The sequence below is a fragment of the Glossina fuscipes genome, unplaced genomic scaffold (assembly GCF_014805625.2).
Source record: "Glossina fuscipes isolate IAEA_lab_2018 unplaced genomic scaffold, Yale_Gfus_2 0, whole genome shotgun sequence".
Classification (NCBI taxonomy): domain Eukaryota; kingdom Metazoa; phylum Arthropoda; class Insecta; order Diptera; family Glossinidae; genus Glossina; species Glossina fuscipes.
In genome coordinates this window covers 18,031,714-18,057,872 of record NW_023998414.1, presented here as the reverse complement: position 1 = coordinate 18,057,872, position 26,159 = coordinate 18,031,714, and the positions used below count along the sequence as shown (strand labels likewise).

Genomic DNA, 26,159 nt, shown 5'->3' with positions numbered 1-26,159 from the left:
GGTTGATTGCAAAAATCACTTGACCATAAACGAACGCACCGATTGAAAAATAATACTAAAAACACAATGATTTGTTTTTAAACAACAATAACAATAATACTATACAAAAAAAAAAAAAAAAAAATAGAAATTACAAATAGAAATTATTTTAAATGCGGAAAAGGTTCGGTCTCATTATTTGTTACGATCATACGAAATTTATCTCCGCTTAAAACGCAATTGAGAACGTGGCCGACATTAAAATGTTTGCAGATTTAGAAAACGCTGTCTTTACAATGCGCTAAGGCTACGCCAAGCTTCATTTCTATACATAACCGAATCTCATTTCATTCATTAGAATTGCGTTGATAAGGTTGCAAAAGAAAATATGGTAAAGAGAAAAATTCGAAAGCATATAAACTGGTATAAGCGGAGGGAGTAAGTAATGCATTTTTTACACTAATTTGCTGTAGAACTTGAAAATCAAGCCTTTCTTTGTCTTTATTAGATATTAGTTTCTCTAGACTTAGAATATGAAAACAGGTAAAAACACTATAATGACCCATGGTCCACCACACTAAAGTTATTAATTTAATGACTTTTTAAAATAAAGTTTTATATGGGAACTGGTTGAAAAAGTGGTGTGATCTGCATCATTTTCAATAGCGGTCGTCCTTGGACCAACGCATACCGACATATCAAAGTATATCAAAAAGGGCGGGCTGTAGGTTGAACAAAAGAAAACAAGACAGGTAAGTGGACAGACAAGCTTAGATCGATTCGGAAAGGTTTTCTAAAGTAAAGTCATTCAGAAAGCGATTCTAAAACGATCAGTATAGTAAAAGGTGGGCCTCTCTTAAGCCTTTTTGTGCGTTGCATACATTTGGACAAATCTAATATACCAGCAGTGTTGTAGCGTATAAAAAGAAGAACAAAGAACAAAGCCGAGGGCAATCGGCTGATTTAATTTTAAATTACTATCGTTTGCGAAATTGTACCTTGTCTTTCATAATCGGCCGAGAGTTTGCATGAGTAGCCGAGTAGATAAAAATCACGACTATTGGGTCAATGTTCGCGGGTTCAAATCTCAACGGTGGTAGAGCATACGCTAAGTGCTTAATGAGATTTAAAAAAAAAATAATAAAAAAAAATTTCCCCCTAAGTGATAAAGTATTGTATCGTCACAAAGTAAGCAACGCCTCGGCATCCCATTGGTTTAATTGCAATTAATTAACATGAATGCAATTGGCGCGATCTTCTACGTACTATCCATTTCAGATATTAAAGTGCCTTGAGTATCGTCATGCATGTAATAATTGCCAATAGTATGGGCTGCTTGAGACGTTCAATAATGTCCTTTTATCGTTGTCAGAAGGAAGCAGTGCTTGTGCGCATTCTTTCTAAAAGTGACAATATCAGAAACGATGGGAAAGGTCCCTGCAACTAAATTTTTCTAAAGACGAGCAGTGTCGTTAAAGAATCGGCTAGTCGGGGTATTGCTTGACTAGTGATCTCATCGTGTTGATCTATGTAGACTTAGAACGCCACGCATGTTCAAGCCTGTAGAGAGTGTTGAAGTGTGGCCCACCTCGGCACAATGGATAACTCTGCCCTTTGCCTCAATCGCACCCTTCTTGACGAGTGTGCAAATATTGTTAAAACATATAAGCATAAGTAACGTTGTAGAAAATTTCGCTTAATCCGATGGCTAATGCAATTTCTCTATTATACATCATCCAGGAGGCTTTTACATTTTTTTTTTCTTTTATTATTACATGTCTTTCAAAAGATGCGTCCTATACGGGTAACACAGTGATGGTCAAAAAGAATAGGGCAAAGTGAGAAAGAGATAAGGGGTCGCCGTACCCTAATGCAGAAATGTTATGCCTTTACTGATTGGCCACTCACCGTATATAGCTACGACTTCCCAGTACGATCGATCAAAACCGCACTGAGATTTGAACCCGCGAGTATCGATTTGATAGTCCCGAATCTTTATATATTCGGTTGAGCGGTAGCGCAAATGTCTTGAAAAAAATCTTAAATATCAATATATAAGCGAACCAAGCGAATCGTTTTCGGGAAATGCTTTGAACCTATATTTTGTTACTCAGTAACGTATATCGCAAGCTATCGATTGCCTTTTAGTTTCTGTCGTAGCGTGCAAGGATTTTTTTCCTTTTCTTTTTTTAATATAAATATGAAAAAAACTTTAAATCCTTATACTTAAGGCGGAACCTTAAATTAATTTTAATAGAATTATATATTAGCGTTTGTATAACAAAGTGAAACCGATGTTGTTCTGCACGCTTTAAATATGATATCATTGATGATGGTAGCGTTTGGGTATGTTTTCCTTTTTTAAATATAATACAAGTTTACTGACTAAAGTGTGATTAAATCTGAAAAATAGTTTAAATTACGTAAGTGCAACACAATACTCTATATATCTATATATGTCGTGTTTTCGATTAATTTAATTTTTTTTCTCCTTTCTTTTCTTTAAATCGGCTTAAACATAAACTTGCAACAAAGAGATTTAAGTTTCTTTTTGTAGCAATATTGCATGACATTAAAAGATTCCTAAAATCATCTCGAAAGAGAAGTCTTTTGTGGTTGCATTTTTTTTTTTTCTTCTTTTTATTTGCTTTAGGATAAGAAAAGAAAAGAATCGATGTGACTAATTTGGTATAAATAAACTGAGGAGAGTGAAAAAATAATAATAATAATAAGAAAAAAAAGAAGAAGAAGAAGAAAAAAGCTTAATGGTTTACAGGAAGCAACAAAAAGTAATTGGACGAATGGATGGATGAATGCAAACGTGCTTATAAGAATACAAACACTTCGTGAGGCAAATAAATAATGACTGCGTGTGAGTTCGTGCTTAAGAAGTGGTGGTAAAAGCATTACATATTTCTTTAACACATATGCATAGCATACAGCAAAAGTGTGCAGTTGTATGGCAAAGATTTTTATTTGATTTTCTTTAAATGAAACAAAAAATAAAAAAAAATTTATTAAAAAAGGAAGAGTTTTGCGAAGACTCAAGCAGGACTTGCAAAACTTTTCATATATATAATGTGATTAAAGTCTTGCTTGTGATTTTCACAAAATTGAATCTAAAAAGGAAATTGTTTTCAGGTGCTGAACTGATCGACTTCTCAAATAGTTGCTATGCTAACAAAATACTAGCAAACTTGGTAAGTAAATATCTTTTTTATATTTTTTGTTTAATATAATTTTCGAAAAAAATGGTCCGATATTTACTCGATTTGGATCAGATGTGTTTAGAACTCTTCCAACTTTTCGTTTTAGGTGCAAAATTATAACTTGTAGGGCTGAAAGAGGTCAACCAAAACACAAGTATTTTTTTTTACACGAGAGATTTTTGCGTTCTGTTCCAGAGATAGTTTCCCGTTTTCATTATGGTGCATATTTAACCTATTGAGTAAATGTTCAAGCAAAGTGACAATCTTTAGTGTTCAAGACAAATACTAAAGATTGTCTATTATCTTGCAATGGAGCCAGCATAACAGCATCGTGATACAGATATGATGGTCAAATAAATAAAAAGAACCGGTATAAACTAAAAATTCATTAAAATAATTTAAGGAACAATGAATTAATTTCTAAGTGAAATATCCAGTATACGATGCCGGTTCAGTATTCTTAGCTCATTGGATGCTTGAAAGCAAAAAATTTATATTTACTTTGAACGGATATAAGAAAACAATGTTTTTAACAGTTATACACCACATCACTCGTGGTACAAGGGTGTTGTATGACCATATATATGATGATTTGAGTTTTTGTGGGATTTAGTCGATTTTCAAAGAAAACCCATTCTAAAGAAAGGGGGAAAACCAGGTACACATTCATGGCGCCTTATCTGGATTATGCAACTGGTGACTGGTGACTGGCGACTGGCGACTGGCAATTTTCGAACTTGGGGGGCATAAATTTAAACTTTGAATCGTTTCTACGATTTTTGCAATCTAAAGAGTTTTCTTTATTTTTTTTTTTTTTTCTTACTTTTTTGCAGAGTGAGAAAGGCAGGTATAGATAATAACTTACCTGTTGTTTTGATAAATTTCTACCGATGAATTTAATTCAGCCAATTGTTCTTTGAGTAATTGCAAATTTGAATTGACAAAACTTAACTCCAACGCTACCGTATCACGTAATTTACGATTGGTGGTTGCCTGCGAATTGTATCGAATATGAAAAATAAAAATGAACATATCATATAGTCTGAATAAAATTAAAAGTCACCTTTGGAGACTTACCTTATATAAGTTTTCGGCACCTGCTCGTAATCGTAATTCTTTATTTATTTCTTGATTTAATTTACAGCGTCGAGTTTGCAGTTTACCTCTGCATGTGGCCGCACGGGGATCTGAGCCCTGAAAAATAGAAACAACAGAGAAGAAAAAAATATTATTCACGTCATAGTCTGATATAATGAATGAATAATGGTTAAGACACGATAAGAAAGCAAGCGCCTAAGAGATGTGAGTCATATGAGATATGTGGAAATGAAAAGAGCTCTTAAAAGATGAATACTGCATACAGTGCGTGCTATCTTTATTCAATCATCGACGCTTTTGTCGCTATTGCGACAATGAAATGGTAAGCTGAAATGTACACACACAAGTGTTTGATTCGGAGATTTGCAATTTCAAAGTCAAGTTAATCTCACTAATGATCGAAATAAATGCTTATGCGCGGCGAAGTACGCGAACGCCTTAATATGATCTCTTGTTGCACTTTTACGGGAATCGCAGTCAAGTGTCGATGAGACTGTGAAACCCAGGTCATGTAATAATTTGCTGAAATTATATCTTAGGCGTGAAGTAAATCACCCGTCGAATAATCAAATGCATTCCGTTAATCATTGTACTAATTTTTAACTGTTTATTATTTTTCTTGCTTTCATATTTTTTGCTTACATATAATACATATATAAAGTAGAAGAAGTAAGAAAGAATGTTATGAAAAAAAAAGGGGAAAAAAAAGAAAAAAAATAAGTTATTTAAAATGGAAGATCTCCCTCCAGTCTTAAAAAAAAAAAAAAAAAACGCAATTAAAAATTAATGATGAATATTCCTTTCGCACTAATTTCTAGCCATTTTAACAATGTGTACTACGTAGAACACGTGGGATGTTATTTTAAAGGGAATTAGAAAAGTAGCGAATGTAGATGGATCCACCGTATGTGGCTATGAAGGCATCCTATATAGGATCCGTGCTGCTTGCTTATTGTGTACTATGGCTGGCTATACAGTCCAAGTTGCGTTGACATGACACACTATCTCTGACGATAGCGACGATGAATGTAAAGTAAAGAAATTCTATTAAAGAATAAAGACCAGTTTTTATGCTTAATCAAGCAAATATGGTTTGAGGCTAGACTGTGAAGTGCGTACGACAATAACAATAACCAAAGCAAAAGCACCAACAACATTAAGCAGACCAAACGTAGTTAACTTGTGTCATTTTAGCATGTAAACACAACAGTTTATGGGTACTAAAACAATACGCACCAACGAACAAACAAGCAAACAAGTAAACGAACAAGCGATAGACTAACCAACCAGCCGACCAGCGAACGAAGGAAAGCCAAATCACCCATAAATAGTTACTAGAATAACATTTTATAACCTAAAGCATTTAAATTAAAAAAAAAAAAAAAAAAAAAAAGAGAAGACGAAAACGAAGAAGACGAAGAGAAGAAGAAGAACCAGAAGAAGAAGAAGAAAAAAAAAACAAAAGAAAAGAAAAGAAAACACGTGTCCTTAGCTTGCGAAAAGACCACCAACTGAATAGGCCAGAGATACCAGATATGATGATTACTCCTATGGATAAGGCAGCCTTTACTTTCAATAGTTGTCAAGTTGGTTCAGTCTTTTTTTTTATTTTTATTTGTATTTTTATCTTTAATTTCTTTAAATAACAAAATCTGACATATTTTAAATAACACAAGAAATGCTAATTTATTTATTTATATGTATAGGCGTTGTTGTTCTTGTTGCTGCTGCTGCTGCTACTGTTGTTGTTGTTACTATTTCGCCTTAGCTTCATAATAAAATTATTAATATGTATTAAAAGCACATTTATGCTATGTTCTTATCTTTATAGTAAAATCTTTTACTCGTATGTCCTTAGCACTTAGATTAAAAAAGTGATTTTAATTAAACACCTCTTCGGCTATTATCTCCGTTGTAACCTGAAAAGCGGTTTTTCAACATTTTTCTTTCCTTTTATTTTTTTTTGTTTTTGTTTTTTTTTTTTTTTTTCGTTTATTTCTTTTTACCTCTCTCGGTAAGTTTTCATTTTCTTTTTCAAATACTAGTCAATGCTTTAAAGTGAGATTACATGGTGCGCAACCATCGGCTCTGTCATCGCCGTCGTCATCGTCATCGTCATTGTCATCGGCATGAGCATCTGCTTTATTGGGCAACTTTCCACTTTCTTTGCTATGAAACCTATAAATGACGTTTTAGTTTTCAACGAGTTTATCTTTCATTGGCTTTTTGGTCGCTAATATTAATTGCTTACAAACGCACGTTGATATCGTACAAATGTAACTCTAATGGTGATGGCGGAGATATAGCGATAACACTTTTCTTTCTTTTAAATCATGAGCTGGTAGCGGCAAACCTAGTGGTGCTGGCACGGTTGAGCTTGCTTAGAAAACCTGTTAAAGTTATGAAAGCAGACGATACCGCGATCAGCAATTCGTTCTACTTGTGCTTAGAATGAAATTTAGATTATTACCATTATTGTATAACCAGCATTAATAAAAAAAAAAAATTAAAAATTATTACAAAGAATTCAGGTTGACTACCAGCAGATTGGATACACGCATACATTGTCTTAGTTTTGAAAAATTTCCCCTTATGAGTAGTGGATGCAATCTTAAGCAGGACTTTGGGAAAACTTTTTTTTTACATTTCTCTATTGCAGGGAGCCATGCAACAAATATCAGTCACTCTAAAAGTAAATTTAAAAATCTTTGTCAATATTTAAGATTATAGGTTGGCGACATGCAATCTCCTAATAAGGAAAATTATTCTTATGTGATGGTTAATGATAAGCGATTAGAAAGAGATATTTGCTGGTGAACGGAGACAAGACACTTCAATTTTATGTTAGTTTCACCCTTGCATGACAAGTGGTGGAATGTTACATTGAATATGTATTCTCTCTTATGTAGCGTTTAAAATGAATATATATATATATATATATATGAATATATATATAAATATATATATATATATATATATATATATATATATATATATATATGCATGCATATATATTAATCGCGAGAAGATCAAATGGCTTAATTTTCCATATTTTGAGCTGATATCTGCTATGAATCAAAGTAAACATAGTAACATTTGTTTGGTTTTTTTTATTTTTTTTTTTATTTCTTCTGATCCTGAAACAATGAGCAAATTGCTGCCATTTGTAGACCTAGCTGATGGAATTAATCTAAGAAAATGTTAATGCAAATCTTAGATAAACTACCGCTAGTCAATCTTTACTCAAACTTTACTCAGAATTTCATCCTAATTATTATACCTTACGCTATTTATAAGCTATGTACATATATTTATATTGTATATATGTTTATAGAGATTCGAATGTTAGCAATTGATTTGAAAAATTAGTCTAACATAAACTTGCATTAACTTATATAGAGATTTAATGAACGTAAACTTCGTTTCAATCAAGACAACGCTGACTATTATGAGATCACTTTTCAATATGTTTGTAAATCGATGCGCACATATTTGCGTATAAAAACGTTCAAGCGCATTTTGCTTTTGTCTACGCTCACTCTTTTTCACTATCTTATCATATCTTTCAATTGTTCAAAAAGAACTAAAATACAATCGTACAAGGTATGGGATGCGTACACTAAAGGTTAATTTACAAATTAAAAGTTCAAACCGCAAACCCAATGCACAATATACACACGAATATCATCAAATCAAGATTGTTTCCCGTAATTAAAATGAAAACAAAAACCGCAACGATAATACACACACAAACACACAAACACACACACACACACACGCACACACAAAGCTAATAGAGTACTATTATTATAGTAGCGGTAATTAAAAAGAAGACACAGCTAATGATATATATATATATATATGTAACTAAAGTATTAAAAGGATTTTTACTTGGGCGCGTAAAAAGACGAGTGTGGATAAAATTTTCAAAATCTTTAATGTGACTAAGTCACGAATTGCCATTGAATATTCCAGTATTTAGGCCTAAACTCATGCATAAATAAGTTTTTACACACTTCAGACGGTTCACGGTTCACGGTTCTTGGTTAACGCGCTAGTTCGAACATAATTTTCCCTTTTGGGCTAATCGTTCTCGTTCACCAGCAACATTTAACGAGCAGTGAACTGATGGCATTCGATGGCGTATAAAGTGTACCCAGTCTTGAATGTAAACTCGGTCGATATGATATGATCGTAAGAAAGATATATATTTATATATATATATTATTCATGTATAAGGAAGGCTAAGATACTGAGTAGATTTAGCACTATATCGGCCTATCCGTCCTTTTGCTTTTATTAAAATCTTATCGAACTGGGATATTCTTAACTTAAGCTCTAATGCTAGATTTTTGTTGTTGTGTTGTTCAAGCTATTTACGAAAGTTTGCTCAAATTATTATAGAGAAGAATTTCGGGCAGATGTTTATACATCCGTACTGAGGTGTTTAACTAATTTTTTCAACAAATATGTTTTTTAAAAACAATACCTAACACGCGCTAACTGGAAACCAGCTGAAATTTTAATTCAATCGTAGCTCATATAATACCGATTTCTAATGAAACGTGTGTACGCTACGTGTGTATTACTGCCGTAAATGAAAGCTGTAAAATGTCTTTGCAGAAATTGCGATTTTTAATTGCTTCGAACTAACGATTACAACTGTTTTGAAACATTTTGCTTTCGAAGTTTTATTGATTTTCGCTTAAGACACAAACATCAACTCATTGCGATAAGTTTGACTAAATTAATTACATGTTTGTTAAGAGTAGTTTGCCGAGCAATCTTCGAAATTGAGATTACGATTCAAAATATTATTTCAAACATTGCAAGTCTTTCGCGTATAGTAATTACTTTCATTGTCGCGTGTGATTCATTTTAAAAAACAAAACGAAGATCTATGACAAATCCTAACAGGGGTATGGAGCAAAGCATGAACAAGGTGTCGTAGGTGGTGATGTTATCACTTTCACACAACGACATCTTATTTATCCAAGCAACTAAGAACCGAATGAAAGATCCGTGATATCTTATCCTTACATTTATAATAAAGTTTTGATAGGCTTAGATGCCTTACAGAGATCAAGTATTATAATGAGACGGATGGCTTCCAGCCGTTGCCAAATAAAATAATAGAAACCGTGGCCGAGTGATCGGCTATTTATAAAGCATACTAAGATGAGAAATAATCTTAGATAGGATAAAATCTTGTAAAAGATATTAAATTATGTTAAATGTTAAATTATTTTCCAAATAATTTTTAATCAATAAAATTTTGTTTCAATTATTTATTACATCTAACATTGCTTGGGTCACATGTGGTATATTAAATTCGTGCGGTATGGAGAAGCAACTCTGGAAGAAGCTAAAATTAGTATCGACGCGGAATGAATTTTTGAATTGGTCTAAGCTTGTCTTCCTGGCTGTCCATCTAGTCTTCCTTGAACAGTTGTTATATAAAAAATCACAATTTTCATTGCAGAATTTCGAAGTAACAAAAATCACTGAGTTATAGCGTTTCGACATTCTAAATTAATGGGAAAAGTTTGGATCGGATGGGGCAATTTTTTTCCCTCTTTGCAATACAACTATGGTTAGGAAAACTGAATTTTTCTGTGGAAAAAAGTTTTAATTTTCAATATTTTACGGCGAAAATTGTGACATCAAAAATTAACTACCACAGCCGGTGTTTTGAGCACACTCTAATGCGAGGTCTTTCATGAGAACTAAGTCTTCGCATAAAAATAATATATAGTTTTTAGTGTATTATCATAAAAATGGATGAATGATTCACTGCATTAAGCGAAGTAGGATAGGTTAGGGTACGTAATTGCCGGCCTTGTCTAACTATTGTATTCACATATATTTTCGTTTTATTGCATTTATTATAAAATACTGAAACTTGATTTATAGCAAAACAGTTTAGCTTTATGAAAAATGGTGATGTCAATAAAAAAGCAAAAATATTGATCCAATTCCTCACGTTAGCGAAACATTATTTCCTTTTTAAAAACAGTCAAATACATACACTCATCCTGTGAGAATAGGCGAAGATGAATAAGAGAGAAGAGATCTCTTCATGAACTTATATATATGCTGGACCTTTCGACGTTCGATACTTTGACGTCGAGGGGAGAAAGTTTCTCACATCTTGACGCTAACAATAACTTGAAATTTCGATAACAATAAAATAATTATTAATTGATTTTACATGAAAGAGATTTATTGTGTTTCAAAATTAGTTGTAAACTCCTAGTATGCGATAGTTTAACGCTTCAGTATAACAATACATAGCACAATTTCAATGATTTGATGCACTTAGGCAACCTTTTTAACAACAATACCAATGATAATGGCATAGAAGACAGGAAAGAAAGGAAAGCCATCCTTTTCAAGAGTTCGTATTTCCGACTTGAAGAAAAACAAATAAAAAAATAAAAAAATCAATGGTTTTTGCACGACTCCTACATTTTATTAGTACATGATTTCGATAAGGTAAATGCATTCACAAATCGAACTTTGAGCTGAATGTTATGTGTCTCCACCACCACCACCACCACAACCACCACAACTACCAACAAACACAAACAACAATAAACACCAGCGACAGCAATAAACGACAACAAAACGCAGGCTATGTTTAAAGAACTTGGCATAAACTTGAGACGTGACGAAGGTTTCAAACACGTATCTACTGCACATGCATGTCTGAACTACTCCTGGCCAGTTACACCGTACGTGATATGTATGGCCAACGTAAATTGTTAGTTGTTTTCACGTAAAAAGAAGGAGTGCTTAGTTGCCTATGTGCTAATATATATATACATATATATATATATATATATGTATAGAATATATATATTGGTCAATGGAAAGTTCGTGGTGGCTCGCCCAAGTGAATGTTTTTAAAATCGCATACGTTTCGCAAATCATTAATTCTATCAAATCAGACCGTACGCGCGGTTCTTAATAAATAATAATAGAAAAGAAACGAAAAACAAGCCACTTCCGCGCTCGGCGCTGATCTCGTAACGTCGTCAAGTCGAATTCAAAAAAACGACCTGTGAAATTCATTTGATTCGGTTTTTCGTCCAGAAATCCCAGAACTTGTACATCATCACCGATAAGAAAGCAAAACAAAAGAAATGCTTTAAAACGGAAGAAAAGTTTGTGGAAAATTTGCTGAAAAAGCGCCATGAACTTTTTCCGTTATATGAATATGTATATACCACAGTATGATATGTATATACAATGGCATATAAATACGCATATGTACATAAAGTAAATTGATCCTCAAATGAACCTTTTTGTTGTTGTCGTTAATATTGTAAATTGAACGAACGCACAATCAAAGTGTCAGATACCTAAGTTTTAGATTAAAATATATATAAATATTTTTGTTCTTCTGCTTTATTCTTAAAGTAAATTAACTTGAAAAATATAGTAACAAAAATCTTAACAAAGTACGCGTATGGCTATGGTAGATGATATATACTTGCTTTCTTCTAATAATGAACAAACGTAAGCCTTTCCCCCAGTTTTCCCTAAGCCCTAAAACTTTCGCGTTGTTCCGGCTTTATAATTCTTATGTGTTTGCTTTATAGTTAAACGAGCACCGGACCTAAGCCCAAAGTTGTTAGTAACTTTTTTCTTTTTTTTTACTTTAACTTGATTTGAATAAGGAAAACAACAACAACAAAATAACAAAAATTATAACCTAAACATGGTTTTTTCACAATGTCAATAACCTCGTTTGGGGTTTTTGTGTATTGTTTTATTCTTGTCTCTGAGGTGGTTATGTTATTGTTTGTGTTTATTCTGTGTCATGTCGGTAGATACATGTCTGCTGGGTAATATGTAATATAGGTTTTCGCTTGATATTGTGCATATGCGAGAGTTCGTTTTTTTTTTTTTTTGTTTTCTTGGCGATATAATATTTAACACACACACACACACACACAAATGATTGCATTTATACGTGCATATATGCGGGTATTCATTTTATATGCATGTCTTCTAAGTCGACATATTCTATTGTCAGTAGTCAGTAGTTAGACTTGTTGCTGGCTTTTCTGTCTTCGTGTTTTTTTTTTTTTTTTTTTTTTTTTAATACTGTTGTAGTATTTATTTATATTTTGTTTACATTGTATTTACCTACATTATGTAAGACAGATATATAAAAATATATACATTCGTATATATAAATATATATATATACATATATATATTTATGTATATAGGTCATCAGTTAGTGGTAATGTATAATTCTTTTTATCTGGTTTGCATATAATTCGAATGGAAGCGTATAAGTTTTGCCATAGCTAGTACTTCAGCTTTAATGCAAGTACTTGATTATATTGCTGTGCTTAGCGCGTTAGAAATCGTGAGATACGCTGAACCCTTTCTTAAAGCGATACATATTCATTTCGAATTACTACGCCTAACCGAGTCTTGGGAGTAGAAAAAAAGAGAAGAAAATTACAATTCTCCTTTCGATTGCTGATCTACCTCCAGAAAGTACCTCGATTTCAATCGTCCATTTTTTTTTTTTTTTTTTTTTCTATAGAACATTAATAGTTTGCAATATCAAACAGAAGTTTTTTCATATTTTTGCGCAATACTATGCATTTCAAGCTCTTTGATGGAACTATGCTCTATTGTCCATGTAGCTTGATATGGCAATGCGTTTTTGCCTACTTGGAAATCCTTTTATTGTTCCTTGAGTGCGATTAAAAAAAAATTTATTAAATTCTTAAACATATATATTTCTTTGGGGGATACAATGACAATAATATGCGAAAATGATTGAATCACTACCACTTTAGACGAACTATACATATACAGTTATGTTATAAGTTCTGTTGTACATGAGAGCTATTTACCTAGTAACTAATAATAAATGACCTAAAATCACCTAAAAATGTATTATTAATGTATTATTCTTTAATTAGTAACGTAGCACCTTTGTGTTACCACAATTTTATCTTATGCCTGCCTACCATCTGTTTCTCGTTGCAGGATGATAGTCCGAGCGACTACAATTACTTTGATCTTCTCTTTCATCTATTTCTTTATGCTTCATAAATCCCATTTCTTCTCGTTCGAAAATATGGTTTACATTTTGTGAAGAAATGTGTTAAAATTAACGAAAAGACCATCATCATGTATTATTGCGTTTGTCTTATGAAATAATTTAAAGAAAACGAGAATTATACAAGAGTAATATAAACAAAGCCCTAAATAATATATAAAAATGTTGGCGCTTCTTATCCAGTTAGTCAATCTAATGATAAAAGTTTTCTTAATTAAATGAAAAAAAAAAAAAATCACTTAAACGCAATGTGAAAGACTTAACTAACAAATCGAAGCATATATATAGAGGAAGGAGAGACATTAAGAGGTCATTCACTATAGTGCAGAGGCAAGTGATAACGTTGAGCATAGAATAATACAAACAATAATTAAGCGATACCGGCAGTTACTTATGCGGAAAAGGATTGAATGAAAGGAAGAAATGCTTTGTTAATTTTGATTTATTCGATTGCAAGTTTTAGCGAATCATTTGCTGCGCATCCATTTCATATCAAACTAACTTCTTAATACTCATAATATTTGAATTAGCTAGTATTGTGTGCCCAAATATGTTTAGGGGGTTGTGTGGTTGTAACTTTGTAGCTTTGTTACAAGAAATTGGTAGAGTGCATTTTACTCAATACTCCGTCCATTGTTCGCAGCGACTATTCCCCATCTTGCACAACGATTTTCGTATTGCATTTCGAAAAAAGTCTCGCCTTTTAAGTCTATCCATCCCTAAAAGAACCCATATTTGGGCAGCGTCATAAGAGTCGAAGTACCGTTCGAGCAAGCAATAAGTAATCTATTGAAAGCAGTGTTAATCGAAAGAACTAATGTCTGCTGACGACAGTGGAGAGCATAGGACATTCCACGTTCGAATTGCAAACATTTCCTGAGCGAGTTTTCCTCATTTCCCTTATCATGAGTTTTGGCTCAACTGCATCAATTATTGGACGGTCTCCTTTGGTTGGAACATACATTAATACACCATGCCCAGCTGACTGCCCGAAATGCAACCATCAAACGTATTCAACCTACTCGTCTATGTTGTTAGTTCAAATACTCTCTATAAAGACAACTTATGCTTTGGATATTGCAGCGCATCCACTGCTCATCACTCGTAAGGATTGACCTGCGCTATCCTTTGAATTAATCATCGGGGAAAGTAAAGTTTTCCGCAAATTTCATTTTTTTGACACAGAACTACGCCCACTCAAAGCTCCAACGATTTTTAGTGTGATATGTTGAACGGTCGCGTGTAGCTTGAGGAAAGTGCTTTCATTATTAAAAGAAGTCAACGTTTTTTTCTATACCCTGCAATACTAATTACAATCTCTCTCTTGCCGTACCGCACCGAAATAAGCTTTACTCCTAATGTGTAAGACATTTAAATGCAATGATTATTTAGGGGTTAATTAATATCATGGTTTAGCATGGTATTCGTTTTCGAAATGACACTGCCAAGTGAAAAGTACACATGACTTGCGTGCATGTTACTTACCAACAAATCATAGGACAAAGTAATAAATTTAAATTTTATTTGCTAACCAAAGGAAATAAATAACATGAGATTGGCTTAAAGAATTGTTAAATCTTTTTTCAGCCAGAGTTAATCAAACGCGCTGATCGTTGCTACAAAAATTCTGCTAAGGCCTTGCTTGGCGAAAAAGAATTTGTCGTCATCGGAAGTATGTAATGTATTGTAATTTGTTTCTGCTTTTTTTTCCTTTTTTCCATTAAAATCCAAAGTGACTTTTGTCTGTTGTGTATAATATAAGTATCTATCTATCTATAAATACTTTTTTACTCTATACATTAAATATTCTATACCTGGTCGCAAGCAGCATGTCATGTAAGGACTTGAACACCCAAGCGTAAATAAATGCTAAAAATAAATCATCGCTTAAAGCAAACAAATTACAAAAAAAAAAAAAAAAAAAAAAAAAAAAAAAAAAAAACGAAACGAAACGAAAGAATATCGCAAAGACGGCTGTTGACCATTACTTGCGACGATAATAATGGTAATAGTAATAATAATAATAATAATAATAAGAAAAATCATGAATAATATCGCAAATGCCGTAAAAGGTCATATCTCAATAAAATTGAAACCTGGTTAGACATAGTTAAAAATCGCCGGAATATAGATAGCATTTTAGATGATCATAAAACATACGAAATCTTAATCATTTAATAGCTTAAGACATAAAAAACAATTTCCCTTTTTTTCTCTTACTTTGCCAGCGTGCAGTGTATTAAATACACAAATAATTTCAATGAAAGTGAAATTGAATATTTTTTCGTGTGCTCAGCACGAAGCAGAAAATTAAAATTCCAACTAAAGAGTAACGATAAATACTCCAAACATCAGGAAAAAAAAAAAAGAAAAAAAAGAAAACAATTCAATAAAAGCCAAAAAGAAACTTCTCTTTTTTTTTTTTTTAGTAAACGCTTAAAACTTAAATGAAATACTCGGACAAAGTGAAGACCGACAAGTAAGAAGCAAGACTTTTTCTATTGCTATGTATATACAGTAGGAATGTATCATAGTTAGATTGCTGTCAAGAGGATACACTGAATTTGCTATATCGTGCGTAGCATTCAGCTCGTAGGGAAGTGTTACTTTTTTAGAATCCTCTTAAATATATTTTATAAGATTTTCTTCAACTTTCTACTCCTATTGGAATGGAAATAACCAAACGATGCTCCAGTCACACATCATTAATGAAAATGGCAGCCGCTACAAAGAGGTGGATTATCTTTTGCTTAACAAACTCCTTTAATGCAAGCATTACTTTAAAGGACTTGTAGAATAGCATGCCAAAGACTTAGCATGTTAGTTCTATGTTTAATGGAATGGGCTTTTGAATGGCCCACAGCGGCTTTGTCCCATGACTAGCTGATTAGATAAGGGTCGCGACTACTAATTTAGTGCTCCTCATGTACTCAAATAATGAGTGCGATGGACCTCCGCCTCGCATTTACTGATTGGGTATATGTCCACTACAGACGCTGTAGACGCTTCCCTATTTCTTCTAATCCCATAAATGATTGGTCATATAGCAAAAAACAAAAAAGAAAAAAAAGAAAAAAAGAAAGAAAAGTGTGATAAAAAATTCCACACATATAAACGTTAACTTTGGAAAAGATGGAATTTATAAAAGACAAGGTTCGTTTTCAAGCAATTTCCAAAAAAAAGATGAACTACTGGACGTAGATTGATACCAACTGAAACCTGTCCAACTTCCACTATTCACAAGATGCAAGGCAATACTGTCGACCATTTCGTAATGTACCTCATATCTCAGATATTTACAGCCGGTCAAACAAAAGTCACATTAAGTCGACTAAGATTATTTGAAGGCCTTCAAAGAGACGAAATGGATTATTCAAAGGTAACTGGGAAGAAGCCGGCTGGCTACTCATTACTAGTATCATCATTTTGTAATGAAAGTAATATCGCTATTGTTGTTCACGTTTTATGCCCTACACATATAATCGTCGACATATGTACCCCCCAAAAATGCTTAAGATGGATCGTTCTTTTACTAGGCATATTAGTCTTGTGTATCTGCATGTCGCTCAGATACATGTCCATCCATTTTTATGTTCAAACTGTTACTACGCAACTTTTCGGGATTCTCTTACGAAATTGTCCTATGATTTTTTATGAATAGGTATAGTTATCGAAGTTTCGAAGAACATGAGCTTGAGTTTTCGGGTATACGTAAGAGAGATGTATCTCGGCATTTTCATCTTTTTGAAAATTACCTTATTAAAATCTATTTTAGAGTCACGTTTATCTAATCTGGCATAGTAATCGATAAAACTCACTCTTTATTTGAATATGTTTCGCTTTTTTTTTTTTAATGTAAATTATCAATCACAAAAAAAAGTGAAACACTAAGCAATTGTATGTCTACGCCAAAGCACTTAATCTGCATGATTATCATCATGACTTATGCCAAAGACTTCCGAAAAATTACATAAAAAAAAAAAAAAAACAAAATAAAAAAGCAAAACCACTTCCAAGTTATTTTAAATTCAAAGTATAACACATTTGCCTTCAGAGGCAAACAAAATAACCAACGAATGTGACAATTTACGATGCCACTGCTGATGACGATGACGATGACGATGATGATGATGTTGATGTTGATGAATATGAGGATGACAGGTAAAAGTGTCATTGTAACTTTCTGTTCGTATTTATCTCCTGGTCCAACCTGTACCTAGTGTTGACTACACATTTATGAGAAAACTTTGAATAAAAAAAGTCATGCTAAACAAGTTAAATGAATAAAATAAAGCAATTATTATATACGAAAAAAAAAAAAAAAAACAAAAAACAAAAAATAAATAAATAAACAAACGCTTGACTAATTTAAACTGTAGTGGACCATTGGTATGTACAGAAAAGCGTGGCCAACAGTAAACTGTGACTATGCATACATAATTATAATAGAGGGAATAAAGAAACAACAGATAAGTTACAGCCGACTTGGGCCGAGCGTTTTACTATCCACCACTTGCGTGTCGGTTTTTGCTTTTGCCAACTACAATCGAACTGGTGGGACCTATGAGCCAAATTAAATGATTTTGTCGCCTAAGCCTAAAGCAACTAGAGAATAAAACAAAAGAGCTGATTGCTCCATTTAGTATACGATGTACACAGAGGATTTCACATCTTTCATGGGGTCCCTGCAGTAAGCAATAATTGACAATCCTTACACAATGTGTTTACGGATCAGCCAACAGCAGTTATCTTTAGTTCATTTTTAATTCACTCATCTTGAAAATTAATGAAATTATATAATATATATTTTAATAAGACTATATATTTAATCATTTTTTATCGCTCGGTAGGTATGCCTTTCATGTGTAACAGGGTGGGTGATTGGCACAAAGATGCTGGAAACGAGAAAGAGGCTGGCAATAGCCAAGCTTTGTAGATCTGTACGCGGTAATCGGTAAGTGCTATGCATCTTTACCGGCTGAGTATTCACTATAGCTACGACCGAGCATAGTCGAACTCCATTGGGATTTGAACCACCGAACACCGGAGTTGTTAGCTGTAACTCTCATCTACTCGGCTATGCGTTAGACTAAGAGAGCGCTTCAGCACTCTAAGCATAACATATTGTGTAAATATTCTTTCGCATAATCGTTATATATGCCTGCATTTAAACAATTTGAAAACATTTGCTAATCAATACACAACTGCGCTAATATATATATATATACCTATATAGCCTAACATACCATGCACAATATGTAGCATATATACGCATTCGAAGGTAGAAATAGTTTACGTGGAATAACGAAAAATTATTTATAATAATAATGAATGTGTAAATAAATAACGCAAGGCTAGGGTAGATAAAAATTTGTCAGTGCTAAAATAGGCAAAAATCGATGAAAATTTAGTAGCTTTAAAACTGAAGTAACCTAAGTATAGAGCAAGAACGGTAAGAACTAAGTTTAACATTCTGCATAGAGGATTGAAGTCGTAAGTACCACGTTGCACAGCCAGACAGATTGACTGGCATTTTAAGTACGATTTCATTAGTTATGCTCTTCAAATGTTTATGTATTATATTTTACTTTGCCAAATGTTGATAAACTCAATTTACCTTTGGTCGGCTTAGCACGACGCACGATTGATCATCATACAATCAAAGAGTTTCACTTATTTGGTAAAAGTGCGCATTTAAAGTAAAAACATTTTAAAACAAATATACGGTCGACTGTTTGAAGTAAATTTTGAATTTTTTCAAATTTATTATATATTTATTTGAATACCTGGCCCATTTGCCAAATCGATTAACTTCATAAAATCAAAAGTAGAGAAAACGTGATGAAATTTTTTTGTTTACATTTTTTTTTTTTTTAAATATCGTGTATTTAGCGGCGAGAGAAAACGATTTTCATATATAATTAACATTTAATTGCTTTGTTAAAAAATGTTTTAACTAAATTTTTATTGCACTTTACATAAGAGTAAGGATTAGTGCTCGAAATGAAATGTTTATTATTCAATGGCCACGTTTAGAATTGATTTTATACAGAATAGCCATGTACGTGGTTAACAGTTTTATGTCTTCATATCCAAAGGAATAAAAAATTATTCAAAAAGGCAAATATTTCTATGAAAAGAAACACTTTGTATGCAAAGTTTACTCATGTAGTTGCATCGAGTAATTTGTGAGATCTTTCCGGTACTTCTCAGCTTGCAAGAAAATCCTGCAAGCGAGACGGTCTATAGCACAGTAGACTGCGGTACCCGATATGAAAGTTTTGGGTATTGCCCAAACCTCTGTTGGCCGGCCAAGACGAAGCTCATAATACGCCTCTAAATATTAAATGCCTCCGCTATTGCGAACAACCGTAGCAACCACGAGTACTCCCTGAAAGGTCGCACCCAGCAGTCAGGCTTCACACGCCGTCTCCACTGAAGTATCTTGCAGCGCTACCACTCCTGTTTAGAAATGACAAAGCACATCTGGCATCAAAGTGAATGGATAAACTGACTGGCGTTACGCTGTAATAGTTACGGACACACTTTTCCTTTCAGAGTATCCATACGAATTCGTGGACGAAGTATTCAGCTAATATCAACCCTGCATACACCATGCACCAATTCATACTACCGCGCTCTCTAGCCCACTCAATAACACACACGTATATTTGTTAAATTAAATCGTGAGCTTCCACTGCATCTAAATTGCTAGAAGAGAAGTCTGCGAGTAGCCGACGCCTCACAATTCCGATAACTTCTCTAACGTGTGTTTCCCGCCACCGGAATTTGTATATCAATAACTCACTCACAGCCGCCACCAACTCAGATAAGGAGGCCAAATTCGATACATACATGCACCTGTTTATGTATAGCGAATTTTATACATTTCATGATTATAATATAATAATAATTTATAATTTCTCAGATCGTGTTTCGAAATGGCCACAGTCAGCCATAAATCCATTCACAATTAGCTAAAAAACTAAAAATTTTATCAGAAAACACCCGATAATGGTGGGCAGCAACTTATTCTCTAAACCAGATAACGCTTTGAAATGTAACCTAATTATTTAAAATAGCCTTGTAAAGATTGTGGAGATAATCGAACCTTATGGATCGAATATCTAAACAATAAGTAATCAAACCCTTGTTGTAACCTATTTAACGGCTCGTTTAATACTTATTCCTATAAAAATTGTTTAAGTATAATATATATTTTTAATTTTTTTTTTTAGTTTTTGTAAAATTTTTCCTAAGGCCATTCACCGTAAGAGCGTACGAAAACTATTGCTTATTTTATTTACTATCTTTATGTAAAAATTATGTATAATTTATGATTATGAGCTGATCATAGATCGTTGTCCGTTAAGTCAAAGAAAGGAAAGAAAGCAAAGTTAACGTGTACTTGAAAAAATTTTTTGCAGTTATGATAATAATTTAATTTAAAATCTACAAAAAAAAAAAAAAAAAAAAAAAATGAAAAAAAATATAGAAAAGAGAAATTGATGAAATTTCCTTTGTACTTGTCCATAATCACTCTATAAACTAACTACCAGGTAGGTAACCCCGCAAGAAAGTATTCCGAGATGTGTGTATTTATGGAAGCAATTTTTTACAAATTGTTTTATTTTTGCACCTAAAATTGTTGCATGTAAAATTTTTACCTATACTTTTTTGGGGTACTCAGTTGGGTCAAATTTTTTAATTAACAATATTTTGGAATCAAATATTTGACTAACGGCCGGCAATTGCTATAGTAAGAGGTAAATATGAACTTGTAGCGGAAATATAAAACATTCCAGAAAAAAACAAATGCGATAAACGCCGAAGTCGATTGAAGCCTCACTTTGCTCTACATTGGTAGTGAAAGGTCTACTAGGGTTCGAAGGAGTGGCTTGGTGTTCAAAATTTAAAAGTTCTCTCTCTATCTCTCTCGGTACACATATATCACCATACATATATTATATTTATTGATGTGTGTATACACTGCAAGTAAACGGTATAAAATAGATAACTCAATAAGTTCGTGGGATGGCCAATGATTGGTAATTAGACGGTAGCAACGTTCATTAGGTGGACAAATAAATTTTTTTGGCTGAAATGGGTTGCTTCATGAAACGTACCCGACATACAGGTGTAGATAACTTGGATATTCAATATCTCCAAGTTCAAGGAGATCTATGTCATTTAAGGTCCTCTATTCTTCTGCGATGTGAAAAGAATGCATCTCGAGCTATGGAGGTGTTCAAGTTAGCTCGAAGCGAAATAGCAGTAAGCGTTAGAAAATGGTTTGTGAGAATTCGAGTAAAACATTTAATTCGTGAGAACGATTAAATTCGCTTAGATGTGTCTGTCATCCGTAAAAACAACCAAGAAAATAATTTTCAACTTGGGCTGGGAAGTGTTATCGCATTCCGCATATTCTCTAGACCTGTCTCCCTTCGGACCTGTCCGATTCCCAGATCGATGCTGTTGCATTTAGCAGATCAGCAGCTCTGTAAAGTTGCATATGTGCAAAAACGAATCGATGGCTATTTCATGTCGGAACCACGAAGTGTTTATCGCGATGGCATCCACCTACTACACGATAAATGGGAAAAGACAGTGGATAATGATGACGCGTATTTCGATTATTAAGTTTCGTAACAATTGCATTTTAAATAAAGTTTTTTTAAAAGTGTATCTTAAAATAACGTTCTCTTCTATCGTTAAAATAAGATTCCTTATCGCAGTTTTGGATGAGTTCAAACAACTGATTGCTTTTCCTTTGCAGTCGAAAGGCCCCTATCATTTGTTTAGACTTGTAGGCTGAGGGATGTTTTTGGTAGATTCAAATTTGAAGCACACTACACTACACCACACGCTGTAGAGTTCCCGAGTGCAGAGTGTTTTTCAATATTTAAAAAAAAAATTTTTTTTTTTTTTTTTCAATTCCTAATAACTTCTTGGAATTTTATTATACTTTAGATTTTGTTTCGTCGAAAAGAGATTTTCATAGTCTTTTTCGGTCGTTTTATGTAATAGTGGAATGGTTGATCTTAGCCGCGAGATGACCTTTAACTTGAACTTCAGTAATAAGTCAACTCAAGCATATCGTTTTAATTTAAAATAAAAAGCCAAACAATCGTAATAATGAATGTTGCTATTATTTTGTTAAATCATGCATTTAATATTAAATTAAAAAAGTTGATGCAAAAAAAAAACAAAAAAGGAAAACAAAAAATTGCTAATAATTAAATGCTTTTAGCCTTTTGTAAGTAAATGCACTAAGGAAGACTACGTTAAAAGTATTTAATATAAAAATTGAAATTACGTTATAATGATTAGTGAGTCATGAGACTGATAAATAATGGAATGAAGTTATTCAACTCGAGAGTTTGAATGCATTATTATTATTATTATTATTAAAAAATAAATCCTTTTTTTCTAAATATATATATGTAAATATATATGTTTACAAGTATTTTATTCAATTTCATTGTTTTAGTTATCGTAAAAATAATTTTTTAATTTTAATTTTTTTTTTTTTCTTTTTTTTTTTAATCAAATTCAATGTCAATGTTTTATTTTAAACTAAGGTTAAAGAATATTTTATAATTCCTTGTGTCGCGTTGATTTTGTCACAATACGTGATATGTTTATTTTATTACTATCGCCACTCCAAGTTATGCAAATATATTAACTTTAGCATTCTTTTTGCAACACCATCATCTGCACAACTAACAGGAATACTATAAACGCTTGATCAATCAGTGGCCGTTCGTTTCTTTGTCCATTGATATTTGTCTTGCATATTACGACAGAGAGCTGATAAACTCATATACACTCGATGGTGATCTAAATTAGTTCAATAAAACGCTCATTCTTAGCAAGAAAATGTCTCATACGGATTTCTGAGTTTTAAAATTCAGCGCGTAAGGAAAAGTCCAAACTGACCGAAGAACACGCTCACAATTAACAAAATTGGAACAAAAAAATTTGATGTCCGAGGCCTTGCTTAAATGACATAAAGTTGTGTAACTTTATTAATCAATTTTAACGGTGATCGTCAGTAAGAAGTAGGGAACGGGGCAAAGATAGATAGTGTTGTGTAGGGTATGTGCCTAGCTCGTCAAATGTTATGCCTTTACTGACTAAGCACTCACTAAATATAGTCCAAGAAAGGTTAAATCGCACTAAGATTTGAATTCGTAACTCTTATCTGGTTGGCTGAGCGGCAGTACATCTAGTAGATGTTAAACTGAAATTTTGATTGAATTTCCTTTGAATTTTCGAATGCAGTCAAGACATATTGTCTTGATTAGCGGAAAGGGTTCTTCAAAAAAATATGTTTGCAAAATTTTTCTGGAGAGGTATGTAAGTTTCTAGCTCATTGACATACAACAGAGACGCGCATTCGTACTTATCAAAAAACTTGTTTCGGTTATGGGTGTTCAAGAGTCATCCAAAGGTGAATATAGCTTTCAGTGAAGGTTTCTTCTTTTTTTTTCTAGTATACAGTAAAAATGCTTACAAGCATTTTTTTATAACTATAAACTCTTATTATAGAAACACCATTAAAAGTTTTTTAAATACGTGTGACTTAAGCAAAGTTTAAATAATGTTTCTGTACTTGTACCGGTAGACAGGTGCTTGTTTGGCTTGTAATTTATACATCTGTTTGCTTTGCAATCTGTGCATCACTCCTTCTAGACCTTAACCTACTCTAATGAAATTCGCTAAGAAAGGCTCATCATTGGGTAAATAAGTTGTGACCGTGGCCAAATTAATTATCATGTAAAGTTTTTCTAAAATTCGAAAAACGCATAGAAGTGTAAAGCATAAGCTAAGGTAAATTATTCATAATTTGAAGTGGAGCGGGTTGTCAACACATTTCAATCTTTGCTTTTGTGCAGCAAATAATTAAAACTACTGCGTTTTTAATGAGTAGTCGAGTGTGCAACAATTGCGACTACGGTACAGTATGCTTCACCGTGGCTGTAGTCAATGTTCAGTCAAGAGTAAGCTTTACGCTTACCTATTAGACAAGCATCCACTAGGGTGCGGCCATTCTTTTCTCTTTCTTCTTCGTTTTTTTTCTAACCGTCGCCGTATTACACGGATAGGGGGCATCCCTTGAGTAATTGGTCACTTTTTAAAAAAAAAAACCAACAAAACAAATCTAAACTCTTTAAACCTTATCCCTTTTTAAGTTGTTGGCAGAGAGATAAGCAGCAGGACACAAAATCGAATAGATCTCTGTAGCAATTGAATCTTCATGCAAAACCCGGGCGTTGATTTTCGATATGACATCTGATAGAGAATATAAATAATCCAAAAGATATCGTTAAGCGTCTAGTCCTTGTCCTCGCTTTTGCAGATAACGAGGAAGTATGAATTTAAGAGATGAAGAGATTTGAAGCGATTCTCTTATACCACAGAGCATGTCAGGATGATGCCACTTGTCAACAGATTCCTACATCTTATAACTGAATTATTCTCTCTTTATCTCTTATGTATCCTAATGTTCAAAACTATTCATCATAAATGCACTTCTCTGACATATGATACCAACAAGGTGGTGCAAGATGTTATGAGGTCACTGAAAGTGAAGAGAAATCGTTAAGAAAAACTATTTTAGTGTTTTTTTTTTCCTGCCGCTAGTGGTTACGCTGATACTAAACATGTTTCTTGGCACCAAAATCCATAAACACGCATTGGATATCTTAATAAAACACATATGTTGTTGATTTTGCATCGGCTTGTCGAAAGCGCCTGTCAGTCCAGTCATTCGCCCGTTGCTGAAACGCTCTGCTCGGCATTGTAAAAATGAAGATAGAAGAGCTGAAGAGCTCTCGATTGACGGCCGCATTTTCTATTTAAAAGAAAAAAAAAGGTTCGATCTGCTCGTCATTTGACTACAGTCAAATGATGGTGAGAAATGATATCAATAAATTAATGAATAAATTGCTAAGGAGCATTTCGAAGGCATAAAGTTTCTATCATAGTCGTTTAATTAAAATTGAAAAGAAAGAAAGAATTTCAATAAATTGAACGAATGTCGTCGGCATTTTGTTTTAGGCACTCATCATAAAAATACCAAATGTCTGTTCACTGTTTTACATGACATTAACCAATTAGTTTTACAATAAATGAAAAGTTTGTGCACTCAGGTCTGCAACTGTTCTTAATATTCTCGACATTGCGCAAAGTTGTAAAACTGGTTAAATTAAAAACATTTGGGAAAATTGGTTTACTTATGTCCGTTGTGTTCAAGCCTTTGAAGAAAATTGTTTAATTTTTTGTTTTGTTTTTCCTGTTTTTTTCTTTTTCAATTACAATATGTAGAAGCGGTTTTTACCATTAACTTTTATTGATTAGAATAACAGGTAATCTTTTTTTTTTTTTTTTTTTTGCTATACAGTTTGTTTTCTTTTTTGTTTGTTTCGTTTTTATTTTTTAGCACAGTAACTGAGTGACCTAAATCTTGGTAAAAGTCAACAAATCACATACGTTTAGCTATAAGCTAAAGCCAAGCTTCTCCGCGTATATTGCTAAAGTAGGAGCGAGATCGATGGAGAAAGAGAGAGAGAGTTAGATAGAGGAAAGGAAGCGAATGAGAAAAACGTATATAAAAACTTGTTCTAACGCGATTAGTTTTCTAATTGATTGAATATAGAGAAAAAAAAAAAAACTATAGAAACATTTTCTACTTAAAATATAATTTAAATGCTGAGAAATAACAAAAGACTTAAGGCAAAAACCTGTAATTAAAAGCAAGTTTATTATGATTTTTTTTT

At 32.9% G+C, this 26,159-nt stretch overlaps 1 protein-coding gene across 3 annotated transcripts in view; it reads right to left on the bottom strand.

Moving 5' to 3' along the window:
• The window catches only part of LOC119633083 (rhophilin-2), a 112,268-nt gene that overhangs the window by 13,916 nt on the left and 72,193 nt on the right, over positions 1 to 26,159 (bottom strand). For all 3 annotated transcript variants that reach the window (XM_038026312.1, XM_038026304.1, XM_038026320.1), the window contains 2 exons: positions 4,266 to 4,382; positions 4,054 to 4,181 (listed from right to left, as the gene is read on the bottom strand). In XM_038026312.1, the coding sequence (XP_037882240.1) occupies positions 4,054 to 4,181; positions 4,266 to 4,382 (245 nt within the window). The remainder of the gene's footprint in view (positions 1 to 4,053; positions 4,182 to 4,265; positions 4,383 to 26,159) is intronic.